At 43.3% G+C, this 17,111-nt stretch overlaps 1 protein-coding gene across 3 annotated transcripts in view; it reads left to right on the top strand.

Moving 5' to 3' along the window:
* The window catches only part of KIF26A (kinesin family member 26A), a 240,573-nt gene that overhangs the window by 204,715 nt on the left and 18,747 nt on the right, over nt 1-17,111 (top strand). For all 3 annotated transcript variants that reach the window (XM_085626269.1, XM_085626271.1, XM_085626270.1), the window contains exons 6-11: nt 7,052-7,261; nt 10,156-10,249; nt 12,071-12,333; nt 12,575-12,758; nt 13,023-13,182; nt 15,868-16,030. In XM_085626269.1, the coding sequence (XP_085482395.1) occupies nt 7,052-7,261; nt 10,156-10,249; nt 12,071-12,333; nt 12,575-12,758; nt 13,023-13,182; nt 15,868-16,030 (1,074 nt within the window). The remainder of the gene's footprint in view (nt 1-7,051; nt 7,262-10,155; nt 10,250-12,070; nt 12,334-12,574; nt 12,759-13,022; nt 13,183-15,867; nt 16,031-17,111) is intronic.

Raw genomic sequence — 17,111 nt, 5'->3', positions numbered from 1 at the left:
GCTTTTAATTGGCTGTTTTGATTTATCCTCTGCACGATGACCTATTTTACAGCTAAAAATTATAGTCTGTAATCAGATATTTATTTTATGTCATCCATGCATTGAATACCCAGGGCAATCCTTCCTTGATTGTTTTGCTCTGCAGTTGGCACTTTTGTTGCTTTTGCCAGTGCTTGACTGCAAGGGTTGAACCTATCAGGCTTTGCCAATGTTTGTAAATCTATCTGTTGCGCTGAGCTGTGGACCTGTTTATCAGACTCCGAGCTGTGGAGCTGGTTGTCAGATTCACAGCTGTGGAACTGTGTTTCAGACTCCGAGCTGCGGAACTGTGTGTGAGACTCCGAGCTGAAGGACTGTGTCATACTCCGAAGCTGTGGGACAGTCTGTCAGACTCCGAGCTGCGGAACTGTGTGTGAGACTCCGAGCTGCGGGACTGTGTGTCAGACTCCGAGCTGTGGGACAGCGTGTCAGATTCTGAGCTGTAGAAGTGTGTTTCAGACTCCGAGCTGTGGAACTGTGTTTCAGACTCCGAGCTGCGGAACTGTGTGTGAGGCTCCGAGTTGTGGGACTGTGTGTCAGACTCCGAGCTGTGGAACTGTGTTTCAGACTCCGAGCTGTGGAACTGTGTTTCAGACTCCGAGCTGCGGGACTGTGTGTGAGGCTCCGAGCTGTGGGACTGTTTGACAGAGTCAGTGCTTAATTCTGGCAACACCTCCATCACTTGCACAGGGACGTCCACCATTTATAACCTCTCGCCACCGCCCTTGTACCCCTCAGACAGGCAGCACTCCTGTGTCCCGTCCCTCACACCGCCCCTGCCTGCACCCCCGGCCGCTGCTTCCAGTCACTCCGTCCCCTTGGGCTGTGAGTCTGTCTCAGGCTTTGCGTAGCCCCTGCTGGACACATGGCCGCTCCCCCCTAATTACTAACTGCTGCTGCGCTTGGAGGGTCTCAGGACTTTAATGAGCCCTGGAAATGAAGACAACAAGCATTTACAATGCAATGGTCTCGGCATTGGTAAAGTTAGAGCTATTGGCATTGCTCATGACATTATTTTTGTTTATGTTTTTGTTTTTAAAACATTTAAAGAAACAGCATTGGCATGAGCAATGCCAATAGCTCTAACTTTACCAATGCCGAGACCGTTGCATTGTAAATGCTTGTTTACCTTTGTTTGTTGGTAGGATTCAGAGTAGGGAGAAAGGGATGCAAAAGTGATCGGTCCATTCCAGGGCTATGTGTGGTATCATTACATTGTTGGTGATGTGGAGAGGACACAGTCATGGATGAGGCATTAGGAGTTTGTGGTTGTGTAGGTTGTGTGACATGCTGTACTACTTTGAGTGTGTTGATGAGGTTAAAAAGGTGTTTCTTTTTTACGATTATGTTATTTGTGAATTTGAAGCCACCCAAGAGGCTGGTGTGGACATGTTGGGTGGATGAGGTGGGGAGGAGAAGTGAGAATTCATTAAAGAAGTCCTTGTTCTTACTGGGAGGCCTGCAGATGAGATGGCAGGTGGTGATCTGAGTTGACAAGACTGGGAAATGGCATGTCAGCAGATCTATTGAGTTGAGTGTTACCTGCTTGCCTGGAGAACCAGGAGGACTTATGGATGGCAGGAAGGCCTCCTCCCTTCTTATGAATGCAGTCCACACGATGGATGCTGTAGCCTGGCAGAAGAAGGTCAGCTTGGATGAGCAAAGATGTAGGGTGAACAGTGTTTCTGTAAGAAAGAGGGATGCAAGGCTTGTAATTGGTGATGAGGTGTGCTGCAATGTCTGGTGCTTGGACTACGGGCCGTTGTGTGCATAACTTATATTTTGCAGTGTGCATCTTTTCTGAATTCACATGATGTGCATTTTTCCATCATTTAGTAGCGAGGTCCGGAACTCTCCTCTCGTCTGCTAGTCCTTTTTCACTTTCTCTATTTTTTTGATAGTTCAAATGAAAGAAAGATAATCATCAAATATGTTGGTCTCTGCTTCCATTCCAGCTATAGACTTCGACGTTCTTTGCATGCCTGTAAAATTGTTCCACTGTAGTCAGATGTTTATGCCAACAAATCGTTCTGCTAGTTGTGGTGTCAGCTCTATGTGTGCGAATACTAATTACAGAAACAAGCCCCTAGGATACTAATGCTGAGGGACCTCATTGTAGACAGGAGGCTCATTGCATCCGATGGCTTGGCAGGTGGGCAATATATGTGTTGGTGTTCTGTCCTCTCTTCTTAGTCACCTCCTGTCACCTTTGCTGGCAAGTTTGGGTTTTGACTGTGTACCTGTCTGTAACGTTTAAGTAGCACAACTATTTTATTTGGAGTCAGTGTTTGCCATTGCACTAGCACTACAGACACTCAACTTTCCTTTTGGTTCCAAAGCAGTACTGCTTGCCGAGACCACCATCCTGCCCTCTCTCTAGAGGTTTGTCAGGGTAATCTCTCTATATTTGTTGTTCTAATGGTGAGTGTGTGCTTCTTGACAGCCATTCTTCACTGAACACAATGCACTCTTTTGGTATATAGCTTGACAACAGAACAGCCCCTGTATTGGTAAAAAATAGTAGGCTACACAATTGGCAAAAGACAGCATAGAGTTTATTCTCACTATCTGGGGCAGTATTATAGAAAGTGCTGTCCTTGCCCTTGCCTTCAGCAATATGGATTGTGCTTGTGAAAGATGTGCACCAGCATGATCAAAAGCGTAGTTTGCCTCATCTGCATGTTGGTGGGGCCTCGAGCAAAGGATGGAACCATTTTCCACTGTGCCTCCATCTTATTATGGGTACAGGTGGCTGCAGTAAGACACCTCACCTGCATGTGGGGATCCCTTCTCCTCTTCCAAAGCGAGGCTGGGTCGCCTCCATTGGAAAGACGGAGCCACGTTTCCAAGCTGTCACCTTCTCTTTCGCTAACTTGTCCTCAATGCAGGCAAGAACTGTCAGAGTTTGCAAATGAGCCCAGGACAGTACATTTTTAAGTGTAATCAGGTGCACTGTCGCGGTCTGCACCAGGCGCACCGAGTAAGGTGCAAGGTAAGACGCTGCGGCTGATGTATAATTTGAGCACTAGTCAACAAAGAATGTGAAACTAGTCAAGAGACAGAGCTCTCAGATGCATAAAGCAAGCAGTTTTGTAATATATAATGAAACTGTGTCACAGCCCATGATAAAGTATTTCTGCACGAGCGTGTAAAGATGTGCTTTAGCCCTTAGACAGGATACTGTTGCACAAATGAGGCATGGTCTCTGTCCCAGGTTGTAAAGCAAAACTTGAATTACAGCCATGCAGGAGAGTGTGATGTTCCAAATGAATCTAGCGTTGACGTGCCACAATGTTCTCAAACGATTTATCACTTAAGGGCACATTCACTGTGTCACTATGGTGAATAAGATCAAAATGAGTGGAGTAATTAAAGTCTTTTATCAATGTTTTCTTATATTACCAGCATTTACATAACACTTTTATACTTGTATGAGCATGTAGGTTTCATGGTAGTCTGGAGGGTGCCTTTTTACACACATCTGGGATTTCTCACTGACAGGCATCACTGAGGACAGATGCTCTTCGTCTGGTCTGTGTAAGGATGGGTCTGTTCTGTGTATTGTTTAGTAATGCCCCTGTCCTTTTAAAGAGAAGGCCCCTGTCTTGTGTCAGAGCTATTGGAAATACGCGTAATGTGTCTGGGAAAGTATGATCTGAGGTTATATAATATTGTATAAGTACAACATTGAGGAGTATTGTGACCACTGTGAGTAGCGAAGAATATAGGTGAAGCTTGGATCTTGTTTATAACTGAACTGTTCAAACAAGCCTTTGAGTACTCTGAATGCAGCAACTTCTAAATATCAACAACAGAACTCAAACGGTAGGGCTTCAAGCACTAGCGCACTAGGCGTTTACATATATCAAAAAATAAATCAGTAATAAAGAAAAATTCTTAGTTTTTATGCTCACGTCTCGTGGTTTTACCGCTAAACAACCACACTAACTAATACCCAATCAAGGAGAAGGAACAACACAATTAAATGACAATAATATCTATATTAGAATTAAATCCTCAAAACGAAAAGAAATCATTAGGCAGATAGTTCATTATTCAGATCCAATCTTCTTTATTGTAATTCAAGTCAAGTTTTCTTCATGAAAAGTCATTCGATTTTTTCAAATGAAAGGCTTTCAGCTTTCTTGCATAAATCAGATCACTCTTTGTTGCAATATTTAATCCAGCCAACGTGTTTCGTCTTAAAAAGACGTCATCAGAGCTGACATAATAGAAAAAACTAATATAACTATTCAATTGTAACTTCAAAATAGAAACTTAATCCTTAAAAAGTATAACTCTGCCTATATCCATTCTAATATTGAGGCAGTATCAGATGGAGGTACTATAGTTAAAAAATATAGTTTTGGATTATTTCAATGTGTACACCATCTTTACATGACGATTAGTTTGTTGCCTAAACACATTATCTATATTCATAACACCATAGAGAAGGGCCTGTATTAAAAGATAAAACATTCATATACAGTATAAATATCACTGGTAGTAGGTCACCGCTACTCCTGCTTCGGTCTGTGACACGTAGGCTGTCTTTCAAATCCTTAAAATTTACTAAGAGCGTGAGAAATTTGCGTAATCTGCTGTTCCATAAATTTTGCAAAAATTCGGCGAAACACTGAAATGCAAAACCGACATTTAGCGTTATATGTTTGGCCAAGAGGGCATGTTTCATGCAATTAAAAATAGCAGAAAAACAGACATGCCACAAATAAGAGCCATTCATGTTCTGAACAATCACGTTATGCTCCCATGTAAACCTTTTGGAGCAAATGAGGCATGATCACGCCCCAAGGCATAAAGGTGACATTTTGGTAATTTCACTTAGCAAGCATAGCACAACATTTGCAGAGTTACACGAGATTACCTTAAAAGGGGGAAGTATGAATTCTGCTGCCTTCTGTTTCATAAAATTGTAGCAGTTGCCTGAAGAAATATAACATATTTCAAGGTGGAAACACTGACTTATTTTATGGAGCAATTAAAGTCAGTGATGTTGGTCAAGACAAACTATTAATCCAGGGAGAGCCCCGCACTGTTCCACAGAGCTCATAAAGCAGCCATAACGCAGAAAACAACCTGCTGGCTAGCCTTTGAGTTTACTTAAGCATTGGACTCCTCCGACTTGGAATAAGATGGGCTTCTGCCCTGGAGGGAGGGATTTAAATTGCCAAAAAAAATTGGAGAAGTTAATCTGGGTAGCTCACGTTACACATGCACACAGTTTTTTCCCCCATGGTGTAGCTGTAGGTGAATATAACACCACGCTGCTGATGGAAGTCGCTGACTGCTGAGGTTGGAGTCCAAACAATTTCCTTTTATACTAATCCCCACTTCATTTGCCCACAATGGGGGCGGGACCAGTGGCGGCAGACATCTTTGTTAGCATTATTTAGCCCTGAGTGCTTCAACTATATGTCAAACATTCGTCAAAAATGGTAACATGCAGGCAACAGAATGAGCTGAAGTCATCCCAGGACACTCAATCCAGCCCCGAGTGTATCGTCTGGTGAAAGACATGAAAGCGGCATGGCGGGATGCTAAAAACGTATTACCCTTTTGGATACATTTTAATGAGGTGATTCCGAAGTGGGCGATGTTTGCGTTCGGGGGGTTCATTTTCTGAATGCCTTGGTGGTATTTCAAGGTTGAGGGAAGCACTCCTAATGTGCACAGCCAGCTTGGCGCAGGTTTTTTTTTCAAGGTTTCAGCCTTGGAGCTGTCGCCTACAATGCAGAGACCCTTTCCAAGCAGCTGCTTCCTTTACTTTCAGCTCCACTTCTCGTCTGAGGCTGTCCTTTCTCATCCATCTCGTCACCGAAGGGAAAAGGGCACATGCTCCTGGAGCTGAGATCTGGGTTTTTTTCAGGAACGGAAGGCTGCTTTCAGTGGGGCCTCCTGTAATTTTTTAATGAAGGATGCTGAGTGGCTTTGTGACTCTGTACGTGCTTTAGTCAAAGAACCCTAAAAATAGACACTTCCGTGGAAATTTGAACAGAATTGCTGTGCGTGCTCTAAACGTGGTGTGTTTAAATCTCAGTTTCTGTGCAAACATGGAGATGCTACTAAGCAGCATTTACTCAAATCCACCCAGCTACTCTGGTGCAGCAGGTGCAGTGCCACTGGGATCAAAGCCACGAGGGGTCCATTGAGCCCTGATTATTGATATATTTTACTGCCCCAACAGCAGTCAAAGGAGGCATTTTCCTAGCTTGCAGCGTCAGGGCCCATAGCATCCTTACTACACTACTGAATCCACCCAGGACCATGGCTCATGTGGCAGTTAACATAATGTGAACATTTTCAGCCAATTTTCACCCCTTTGGTACACCTTAGTACTGAATAACAGATATTAATTTTATTATTACCCAACTCGATTTTAATTTCATCTGTCTCCGAAAGATGAAAGGCTGAGTGGACCCACCATGGGCCGTATTATGGAAAGCGCCCTGGGGTGCAACGAGCATATGCACCTGCTTTGTGCACCCCCGGGGCACTTTGGGATTAAAGAAGGGGCTGCAGACGCTTCTGCAGCCCCTTTGTAATACAGATAGCGCTGAACCTATGACATATGGCAAATGACATCAGTGCTATTTTAAGAGGGCGTTCCCTCATTTGCATGGAGGCATGGACCCATGCAAATGAGGGAATCTCTGTACCTCCGCGCCCGCACCGTATTATGGATGCTGGCGCAAAGGCAAAGAAGTGGTCAGGATCACACTGAGAGTGCACCACAAAAAGGTGGTCAACTGCCAGTGCACCCCCTGATGGCAGGCCTCTGGAGGGGTCAAGGGGGGTCCCGAAACAATTGCCGATGTGCGTAATCATAACTCATAAAGTGTTGTGATTGTTTTATTTATTGTATTGACCACATGTTTAAAAACTTGATAACATATTCTGAAACAAAAAAAAATCTCTAAACTTATTACAGTGAATAGCAAGACAACAATTGCTGCTTTGAGATGTTGGTTTACTTTGAACGTTTTTCCTTTAGGTCAAGGTGATGGTAAGAATATGTCCTACGCAAGGGACGCACGACACCTCCGAGTCAATGTCCTACTTGAAGGTGGATGCAAGGAAAAAACAGGTCACCCTGTATGATCCGTCTAACAATGGAAGCTCAGGCGCGGGTCACCGGAGAGCTACTGTGGCCGTCCCAAAGATGTTTGCCTTTGATTCAGTGTTCCCACAAGATGCTTCACAGGTACTGTTCCTAACAATCGTGTACATCAGGCAGCAGAGGACTATATTCAGCTTTACAAACAATTGTACTGGCTATTTTTGCAGGTAATGACTGTGAATGGTGCCTAAATTCCTTTTTACAGTCAGAAAGTGGTAACTGATCTGTGAGTTCATGGTGTCAGAGAACTGTAAGCAGGACGTGTATTAAGAGATTTCACACAACGGGCAAAATATCGGTTTGCCTCTGGAGTGCTCCCCATTCACTAAAAAAGGCAATTTTTCATGTCTTTAATATGGTTTACCACTAGGTGGTGTCCTAAGGCACCCACTTACTTCATCTTATCAAAGTCCTGGTCCTGATTAGAAGGTCATCTGTGGATCTTAAACTTCAAAGTACAACTTGAGTAAAATCATGCCTTCTAGCGAGTCTTAACACCAATGCTTTCACCTCTCTCCCGCCCTCTTCCCACGACTCCTTATAAGATGCAACAGATGGCCAGCTTTGGTTTTGGACACTATTTTAATTAAATATGACATTAAATAAAAGGTGCAAGCCTTGAGTTATAACCATGCCATCTATATTTAAAAACAATCTCCCATGAGTTCACCACCCACGTGTGCTGTGTCTATATTTTATGGCTGCACTCGGAATGAGCTGGATCCAATTTCAAGCAGAACCACAAAGTCGTAAAAATCTGAGCCGCTCAGTCAGAACTGCTTGTCAAAAAACAAAGGGGCATATTATCAAGGACCGCGTTAAAAATTATCGCCGGTTTAGCGGCAGAAAACTGCCGCTCAAACGGCGATAATGGGCTTGATAATATTCTCTATGGAATTCCAATTGAAGCTCAGGTTAGATGTCCTTCACATCTAACATGGACTTCTATTGGAATTCTCAAGGGCATATAATCAAGCCCATTATCGTCGTTTTAGCGGCAGTTTTATGCCGCTAAAGCAGCGATAATTTTATCGCCTGTGTTGATAATATGCCCCTAAGGGGCATATTATCAAGGACCGCGTTAAAAATTATCGCCGGTTTAGCGGCAGAAAACTGCTGCTAAAGTGGCGATAATGGGCTTGATAATATGCCCTTGAGAATTCCAATAGAAGTCCATGTTCTGGTGTGAACATGGGCTTCTATTGGAATTGGAATTAATGTTAACGCCGTCCTTGATAATATGCCCCTAAATGTCCTTCTCTTTGCGCAGATGCGTTAGATTCCTTTGGATGCTGGCCCATTTTAAGAGCCCAGTTCCGTTTTGGTAAAGAGGAGAAAGAAAGCACCCTCACTGCCCGGAGCAGCCAATCTTATTCTTCGATATGGCTGATAATTCTGGGCTAACTCAATGAGAGTGATGTTTTTTTGCACTTCCTCTGCTTAACGGAGCATTACCATATATTCTCTGTTCTTAACGATTCAAAGGCAGTCCTATCTGGGTTATGGGTGCTGCAAATTTGATGCACCCATGCAGCACTATGTTGGATGTGATAGTTTAGCCCCTCAGATCCTCCAGTCATCACCTAAAGATGCTGCAATTAACAGGGGCACCATTAGAGACAGGGCGCTTAGCTAAATGTGCATGCTGGGTGCAGACCAGGACAGTGCACCCTGTCCCAGCAAATGTGCTGTTCACAATGCAGGCACGAAATCACATCTGCATTGTGAGGCAGTGAAAGACCGACCAGCTGTTTGAAGTTGCACATCCACCATTCACTGCTGATGGTGAGGTGGCCTCTCTTTTAACGGGGAGAAGGGATCCCTTGCTTATAGGTACAATGAGTGACGGTACCTGCCTGCATGGAGATGCATGGTGGTCCCTGGGATACACAAACCTCCCCTCCCCTCAAGGGATGCCCTGGAGGCACCAACTGCATCTCCCCCTGTGAGTGCCTGCTAATTCCCTGTCTGCCTCTCCTCCTGTGTCTGTAATATGGCACAGGTGTAGCACTAAAGGATTGCCTCATTTGGTGGGACCACGCCACCATGCAAATGCAGTAACACCCCCATGACATTGCGCCAGCACACAGTTATCAACTTTGTGATCCATATTGGTCAAGGGGCCATGCAATGAATTCACTGAAGGGTGACTGTTCCTATAGAGGGATACCAGCCTAATAGGCTGCGGAAGGTATAGATAGAGGAAAAAGAATAAGTCACTCATCTGAAGGAGACAAGTGTCAGGTTGGATAGGATAACCAAATTTGAAGAGTTGCCCTCACACACCCGTTAAGGTGCCATGCTTCATCGTAGGGTGTTTATCCCGCTCCAGAGACTATTTGCAGAATCGGTGCTTTACCTCAGGAAATGTATAAAAGTCATAGATTTCTCGTAGAACTCTAATGTGTGCAATTTACAGATGTAGGATATCTGCCAAGTACAAAACGTACACCTATAATCTAGTAATGTGGTAAATTTGTGTAATTTCACCGGGGTCTAATATAATCACCCCTCAAACAGGGTGACATTTATTGTCCCATGGGAATAAAACCCCTCCACTGCACCACCATTAAATGTGGGCTCATTCCCTATCCATTCTCACAGGGGAAAATACTTACTACTGTCTTTGACCAGATCAAATCTGAATGTGTTGAGTGGAAAACCACCTCCAAGTGATGCAAAAACACCAACTAACCTTGCCCCAAAAGGAAACCTGCGAATTTCTGAATTCCGCTGCATTTTCCGCATCCATACATTCGCCCTGTGGGTGTAAAATCAAATGTCAGTCCTGAATGTCTCATCCCGAAGTGCTTATTTTGCATACGTTTATGTGCACACATTGCAGTGTGAATTAGGTGCAGACCCATGAAATCAAAGCTACATCCTAGTATGAAAAAGTCCTCATTTGTGCATTTCTTGTGTGGCAATGAGAGCGGGAACTGCTCGATGTGTGCTAACGGTGCCTCCTTTCCCTCCAGGCCGAGGTTTGCTCCGGGACGGTGGCAGAAGTCATCCAGTCTGTCGTGAATGGTGCAGATGGCTGCATATTTTGCTTCGGTCACGTCAAGCTCGGTGAGCTCTCAAATGCCTTACAGTTAATTGCTATGTCAGCCCTCGTAATTACATGCTGTCAGATTCTCCTACAACAAACCCAGCGAATGGGAAAAGATTTTACATTTTGCTCTCAGCTTTGCACGCTTAGCACGTTCCTGTTTGCTTGGCGAGGTTGCGTTGGTTCAGTTAAGAAATATAGAGAGGTTGCAGCTTTTGAGTCGATCAATCGCGTTCTACTTTTGCGGAAAAGGGTTATTATCCCTAAAATGCAAGGAAAGAAGCACACTGTCATCAAAGAGAATTATAAAATGTGTCTTTTAATAAAAAATATAGCTAATTTTGGGCCGTACGTATGAAAGGATTTGCAATCGCAAACCATGTGATTCACACAATCACTGGCTTTATGACCACAAAATGCCCTTATATAACGTATAAAACCCATTTTCCGAGTTGGAAAAGTTTTCCCGACTTGTAAAATGAGTTTTGCAGCCCATACCTAATTGCAATTTGGAAGGGGCGTTAAATGGGTGTTCCATCCAAATTTCAATTCGGTATGCATTGTATCACTGGTTTGCAATCGCAGTTCTGGTGACAAACCATTGAACAGCTATCGACAACTCAAAGGCGGTAGTCCCTGATTCACAAAGGGGAACATTCCGATTTGGGTACTTCATTATCAGCAGTGATCCAGTGGACCATTTTCTGTTCCCCCTGATGAAAAACATTTGCTTTTTAAACGCAGCATCAGTTATGTTTTTAAAGAAGACAGGCTAATTAATAAAAAAAGGTTTTCTTTTCGAAATGCAAATATAGGGTGGTGGTCTGCTGTCCCTCGCAGGCCACCATCCCTGTATTTTTAGCCCGTTACAAGGAGTCACAAATTTCGACCGGCCTGTTTAATATTCATTGGGCAGATCGTTCTATGACCCCTGTAAAATGTGATTTGCTGATGCTACCTATTAGTAGATAGGATGCTGCACAAAATCAGAGTCCATTTACTAAAAGTCGGTGTGCAATTTACAACCACTTTTTGCAAATGGAGTCAGCACATCTGGCCCTATGATCTTTATTGCTCCAAACACTAGTTCTGCAGTTAAAGCCTAGAATAATACTTGGATGCTGCTTTCGGGAGCAGCTGTATTGCTTCTGATTTACACTTTCCCCCAATAGAATGGGGAATAACTTGTAACAATTAAGTTTACCATCTGCTTTCAGCATTTATGCAGAAACCACTAGCTTTTAAGCTGGTCATAACGGTAACAGATTTTCCAATATGTAGTGCAAGAGTTCTATATTTCAGCTAGAATGAGATAAATAGGTTGTATTGTGGTTTTATACTGCCCTGCCTAAATATCGTATCCACAATATGGACTGCAGCATATTGTCAAGTTAAGTCTATATAGGGAAGTATAGATTTGCTATTCTTAACTCCACATCTACGTACCTTGATGATATGTTGGTGGTCAACATCATGATTAGGATAATTTGGCAGGTCAATATTAAAACCACAAAATAATGGTACAACACCTGTAAAAATTTGGTAATTACCATTTCCACACCCATATCCCATTTTCGTCCACTTGAGATGAGGGTTTATGTAAAAACCCAGTGTGATAAGGGCGGTTTAGAAAATAGAGAGGTGGGTCCACAATTACATAAGGCTGTGCCATATACAATGATTTTCTTAGATGATTAAATGCTAAAAACAAAGTAAGAAGAAGAAGAGTTTAAGAAATAATACATATTCACTCTTTGGAAAGAGGGGACAGGAGCCAATGGAATGTGTCAAGGGTCTGATTAGCGTGTGAATTGAACCTTCCACTTGCGCTCTCGTGGCAGGTAAAACCTACACCATGATGGGGAAGGACAGCTCCACTCAAGGCCTTGGCGTTGTCCCCTGTGCAATCTCCTGGCTCTTCAAGCTGATCAACGAGCGCAAAGAAAAGGCCGGGACGCGCTTCTCCATCCGAGTGTCTGCAGTGGAGATCTGCGGCAAAGAGGAAAATCTCAAGGATTTGCTTTCTGAAGTGGCCACCGGCAGCCTGCAGGACGGCCAGTCCCCCGGGGTGTATCTGCGGGAGGACCCAATATGCGGAACGCAGGTATAGCGCATATTAGAGCCAGCGCTCTGTTCAGCCTTGGCCGCCAATCCATTTTACCTTTTATCTGACAGCCCATTACGACTACTTTTAAGATGGTAAATTGTTGGATTGCTTTTAATTTATAATCCATGCTCCCAGGGTGTACATATTTGCTTTCCTTATCACCCAGGAGACCTAATCTGTTCAGTGGAAGTGCTCACCTCCAGCCTAATTAGTCGCCTTTCTCTCATTCCTCCCCAAGCTTCAAAACCAAAGCGAGCTAAGAGCTCCCACCGCTGAGAAAGCGGCCTTCTTCCTTGATGCTGCAATTGCCGCCAGAAGCACCAGCCGGGCTGACTGCGACGAGGAGGAGAGGCGGAACTCGCACATGCTCTTCACCCTCCACGTCTACCAGTACCGAATGGAAAAGAACGGCAAGGGAGGAAGTAGGTTCACCACACCCTATTTTTGTTCAATTCTCTGCTTTGTTGCAAATGAAAAGATCCCAGCTGGACCACTGAGAAGCTTTGTGCTGTAATACCTACTTTTTAGAGCCCCCCCCCCTCCAAGATGGTTGTTAATATTTAATTCAGGGTACAGCCTCCCCGCCTCATTCCTATTTCATTATTCTTTGCCGTTTGAATAAGTTCTGAATGGGTAATCGCATCTGTGCCCTGCTCTGAATGCATGTGTAATTTTGGTTATTTCAGTGTCAGGAGGGCGCAGCCGCCTGCATCTCATTGATCTGGGGAGCTGTGAAAAAGTGCTGAGCAAGAACAGGGACGGAGGAGGGGCGCTGTGCTTGTCTCTCTCGGCGCTTGGGAACGTCATTTTGGCCTTAGTTAATGGTGCAAAGCATGTGCCATACAGGTAAGAGAACACAGTGCACACCATCTTAATTATATACATTTCAAGAAGACATGGGCTTATGTGGTGGAGCTGTAGGGTCATGAATGAATTTATTACTATTATTAATTCATCGGTGGGTAAATCCACTCAAGACAGATTGCAGTGTTTGTTGTACTTCGGTTAATGTGGAGTTTTATAACTGATTCTGTCTGTGTGCTCCATGTTCTTACAGCCATACACGTTATCTTTAAATAGCCATTTGCATGCAATTTGTTAAAAAGTAGATCTGCATTATTTCGATAACTATTTAACTAAGGGCCTAATTTATTATAATAATGATAATCCATATTTGTAAAAGGCGAACATATCACCCCTTAAGGTTTCAAGGCGATGAGGGCCGTCCGGGAGATTAAGTGAGCTATTGCCCAGAGTCACATAATGCTGAGCTGCGGCTGGCAATCGAACCATGAGCCCTGCACTCCGGAGTCAGCCGCTCTGGCCGCTGCGCCACACCTCCCCATTTAGAGTTCAGCGGATGGGTTACTCCATCACAAACATGACAGATTTCCCATCCGCCACATTACAAGTGCATTATATCAAATGGCACTTGTAGTATGACGGACGAGATATCCATCACGTTTGTGACGGAGTAACCCGTCTGTCGAAGAGCTCCTTTCCGCTGTATTACAAGTGCATTATATCCATTGCCACTTGTAATACGACGGACTGGATATCCATCACATTGATGACGGAGTGACCCGTCCGTAGAACTCTAAATCAAATCCAAAGTCTTAAAATTCCACACCTGATATTTTACATTTACTTGTTCTAAGGGTCAGCTCACAAATACATCTCTGGTAAACGAGAACAGCAAGAGCCGGATTCTAATCCAGGCTTGTTCAACTAATTGAAGAAGTATTTTGTGGTGCACGTAATTTCAGAGTTGGGTTTCCCTCTGTGTGTTCATATCGCAGTATAGAAAGGAAGAAGTGGCGAAAGTTTACATGTGACAGTTTCCTGAATAGACGCCTTGTGGTACCTTGGTATGCCTGGTAACCTTTGTTTTACAAAACCTCCCCTAGTCAACCAGAAACGAACTAATGAGAACTCACTAATTTTATTCAGACTCATAATGGATGTGATCTGAAATCTATAGCATTCTGCAGTTTTTTAAGATAACTGAGGTGAACTAGTGATCTAAGGGCAATCCCGGACCTAGCCTAACCTAGACCACCCTCATAGGTGCCACCTTTGAGACCTCAGAAAGTTGTCGGGGAGTTCAGCAGATAATTATACCAAATCCCTCTTCACCATATGAAGCAGAGCTAGGGCTTTATGGGCGGTGCAGTCTGGGAAGGCTATTTATGCCTCTGAAAACTGTTTCTACAGGGGTGTGGACTTCACCTGCTACCATCTTTATACTGTGGTTTTACAACCATGATCATCACTGCTTGAGAGACTTAAGTCTGACGTGCACTCACTCGTTCACCAATGACTGCCATGGCAGTTGTATGAGTGAGCATTTTATAAATGAGACTTTTAAATTAATTTGAAACTATTGAGCATTTCTATTGGCTAAAGGCCAAACCCTTAAATCTGCTCAGGTGGGTGTGACCAGCCAGCAGTGGAATAACTAAACAATAGTGAAGGTGTAGAAATGACTGGGCATTTGGGTTTGATGGTCTTTTGATTTGTTCACCAGCCTTCCTTTGTTTATTAATGGACTGTTGCCATTCCTTAAGCTTGTCTTTTCTCCTTTCAATTCATATTTCGATAAGCAGCGGCATAGATTTGTGGTTTCAATGGCTGTAGGTCCGCAAACTCTTATGACTACCTAGGGATAGTTGAGAGAGCTTTTATACCTGGTGTTCTGCACCCAGCATTTATAGATCCAGTTCTGAAACCTTCACACTAGATTGATCCTCTCCCTTTTGATTGTCTGTGTTTCACGGCTTCGCTCTTCTCATTTCTCCTTCGGCAAGATTTGTTATTTCAGTACTGCAGGCTTTTAGATCTCGTTCATTTACTTCACTTAGAGAAGACACTCCAGTCTATTAATGAGCCCTTATTAAAAAGGGTGACAGGATGTCAAGCTTCTTACTGGGAAGGAATGTCCAGGTTTATCTTACAAATGTCACTGGTATCCTGGGCTGTCATGCTGGTTATGTCCTTCAATTTATCACACATTGATGCTGTCTTGCAGTAGATACTCATAATCATCTGTTCCAAGAAGCACTTTCACCTCGGGTTTCTTTGATCAGATCCTTTTAGTAGGAATAATGCAAGGGTGTTTAACTCTACAGGTAAATATCATTTTGACTCTGGAGCTCTCCCCATCCTTTAACAAAATAGGTATTTACATGGATATTTATTGCATTATGTACCACTTCTAGATGTTCCCTAACAAAGCTTCCTTACCTTATCTTATGGTAGCAGAGGACATGTTTTTATACCTCCCTATCACACTCTGCCTGTTTCCTTCTGCTGGGGTCCTCGGTTTTTTAGCACCCTCTCACAGGTAATAAAGTGCACTAATAATTATGTTTTTAATTGTAGGGTTGGGAGCAGTATTACCTGGAACCTTTTTACTTCTTGATATAAGACAATTTGAAACTCTGATGCATTATATCTATTTTGCCAAGCTGGCAAGCAAATTAATAGTTTTCACACTTCTGTCATGTAATTAAGTTTGTGTTTCTTTTTTAGAGATAGCAAGTTAACCATGCTGATGAGAGAATCCCTTGGCAACATAAACTGCAGAACAACCATGATTGCTCACATATCAGACTCTCCAGCAAATTATGCAGAAACACTCACCACCGTCCAGCTTGCATCACGAATTCACAGAATGAGGAAGAAGAAATCCAAGGTTGGTAAATACATAAAAATGACATTCTGATAACCAGCTAACACCCAGTTTTTAGTTTATTATATGAAGACCAGAGGCTTCCAGAATCATTTAATGTTCTGCAGACATTCTTCAACTGGTGACTTTCTCATAATATTGCAGTCAAAATATCAAACCATCATAACCATAATAATGACACCCTAAATGTCATCAAATTACATTTACTATTTTTAACTCCACCGTGAGTATATTTTGGAAGTTGATGCTATTATCACCATATAGCTGTAGATGAGTGTTTCAACTACGGTGTTGCGGTGCAACAAGCTGATTCCCTGCACATTGGTTTTGTATTTGACCAACAGCCCTACAACAGTCCCCACTCCTGGCTCTGCCCTTCATATATTCATTAACATGTCAGCCCGAGCCCCAGTGCTTCTCGTCTTGTATCCACTAGACGACACAGTGAAGCTCAAGATCCTCTGCTGTGAGGTTTGTTGTCCTAGAGCAGGAGTTATGGAGACAAAGTAATGCTAGATAGGGTACCCATTACCCAATTGTTGGCATGATAGTTAGATTGGCTGGGCAATTGAGTGCAGGCGGGATTGAGGAAGAACAAAACTGTGTGGAAAAGTTCAGAAGGCTTGTGTGGACACCGTGGATTTTTGTTGTGTGGTCATTTTTATTTAGCAGTCGGAGGGCTTTCCAGATGGTTCATTTGCGTCACCAGTACTTTGTTTTGTGCATAGTAAGGTTTGGTTGAAACCAGTTGAGCTCAGAGGGTTGGACTGGAGTGATGCTCTGGGATGTTCGGCCATCTTGGTGATTTGCTTGTTGAGGATAGTGTCAGCAGGAATCCACTGAGTGCAGGAGAAATATAGAAGATAGATTGTTAAAAATGGGCATTGAACTGCTGAGATAGCTCACTTTCATGTCTGAAATGAATTTTGTTTTGTTAAGTCCCATGCATAGAAGTGCTGTGTTGTCAAGGTTTGGAAGAGAAAAGGATTTATCCATGTAAGGTAATGTGGATTTGGGTATCGGAACACCATATGCCACATGCACCCTTAGATTCTTCTATAAACGAAATGGTCTAATCAATAAA

This window comes from Triturus cristatus, chromosome 9 (assembly GCF_964204655.1).
Source record: "Triturus cristatus chromosome 9, aTriCri1.1, whole genome shotgun sequence".
In the NCBI taxonomy this organism is placed as follows: domain Eukaryota; kingdom Metazoa; phylum Chordata; class Amphibia; order Caudata; family Salamandridae; genus Triturus; species Triturus cristatus.
Note: the sequence above shows the minus strand (reverse complement) of the source record. Positions and strands in the feature narration are given on the sequence as shown.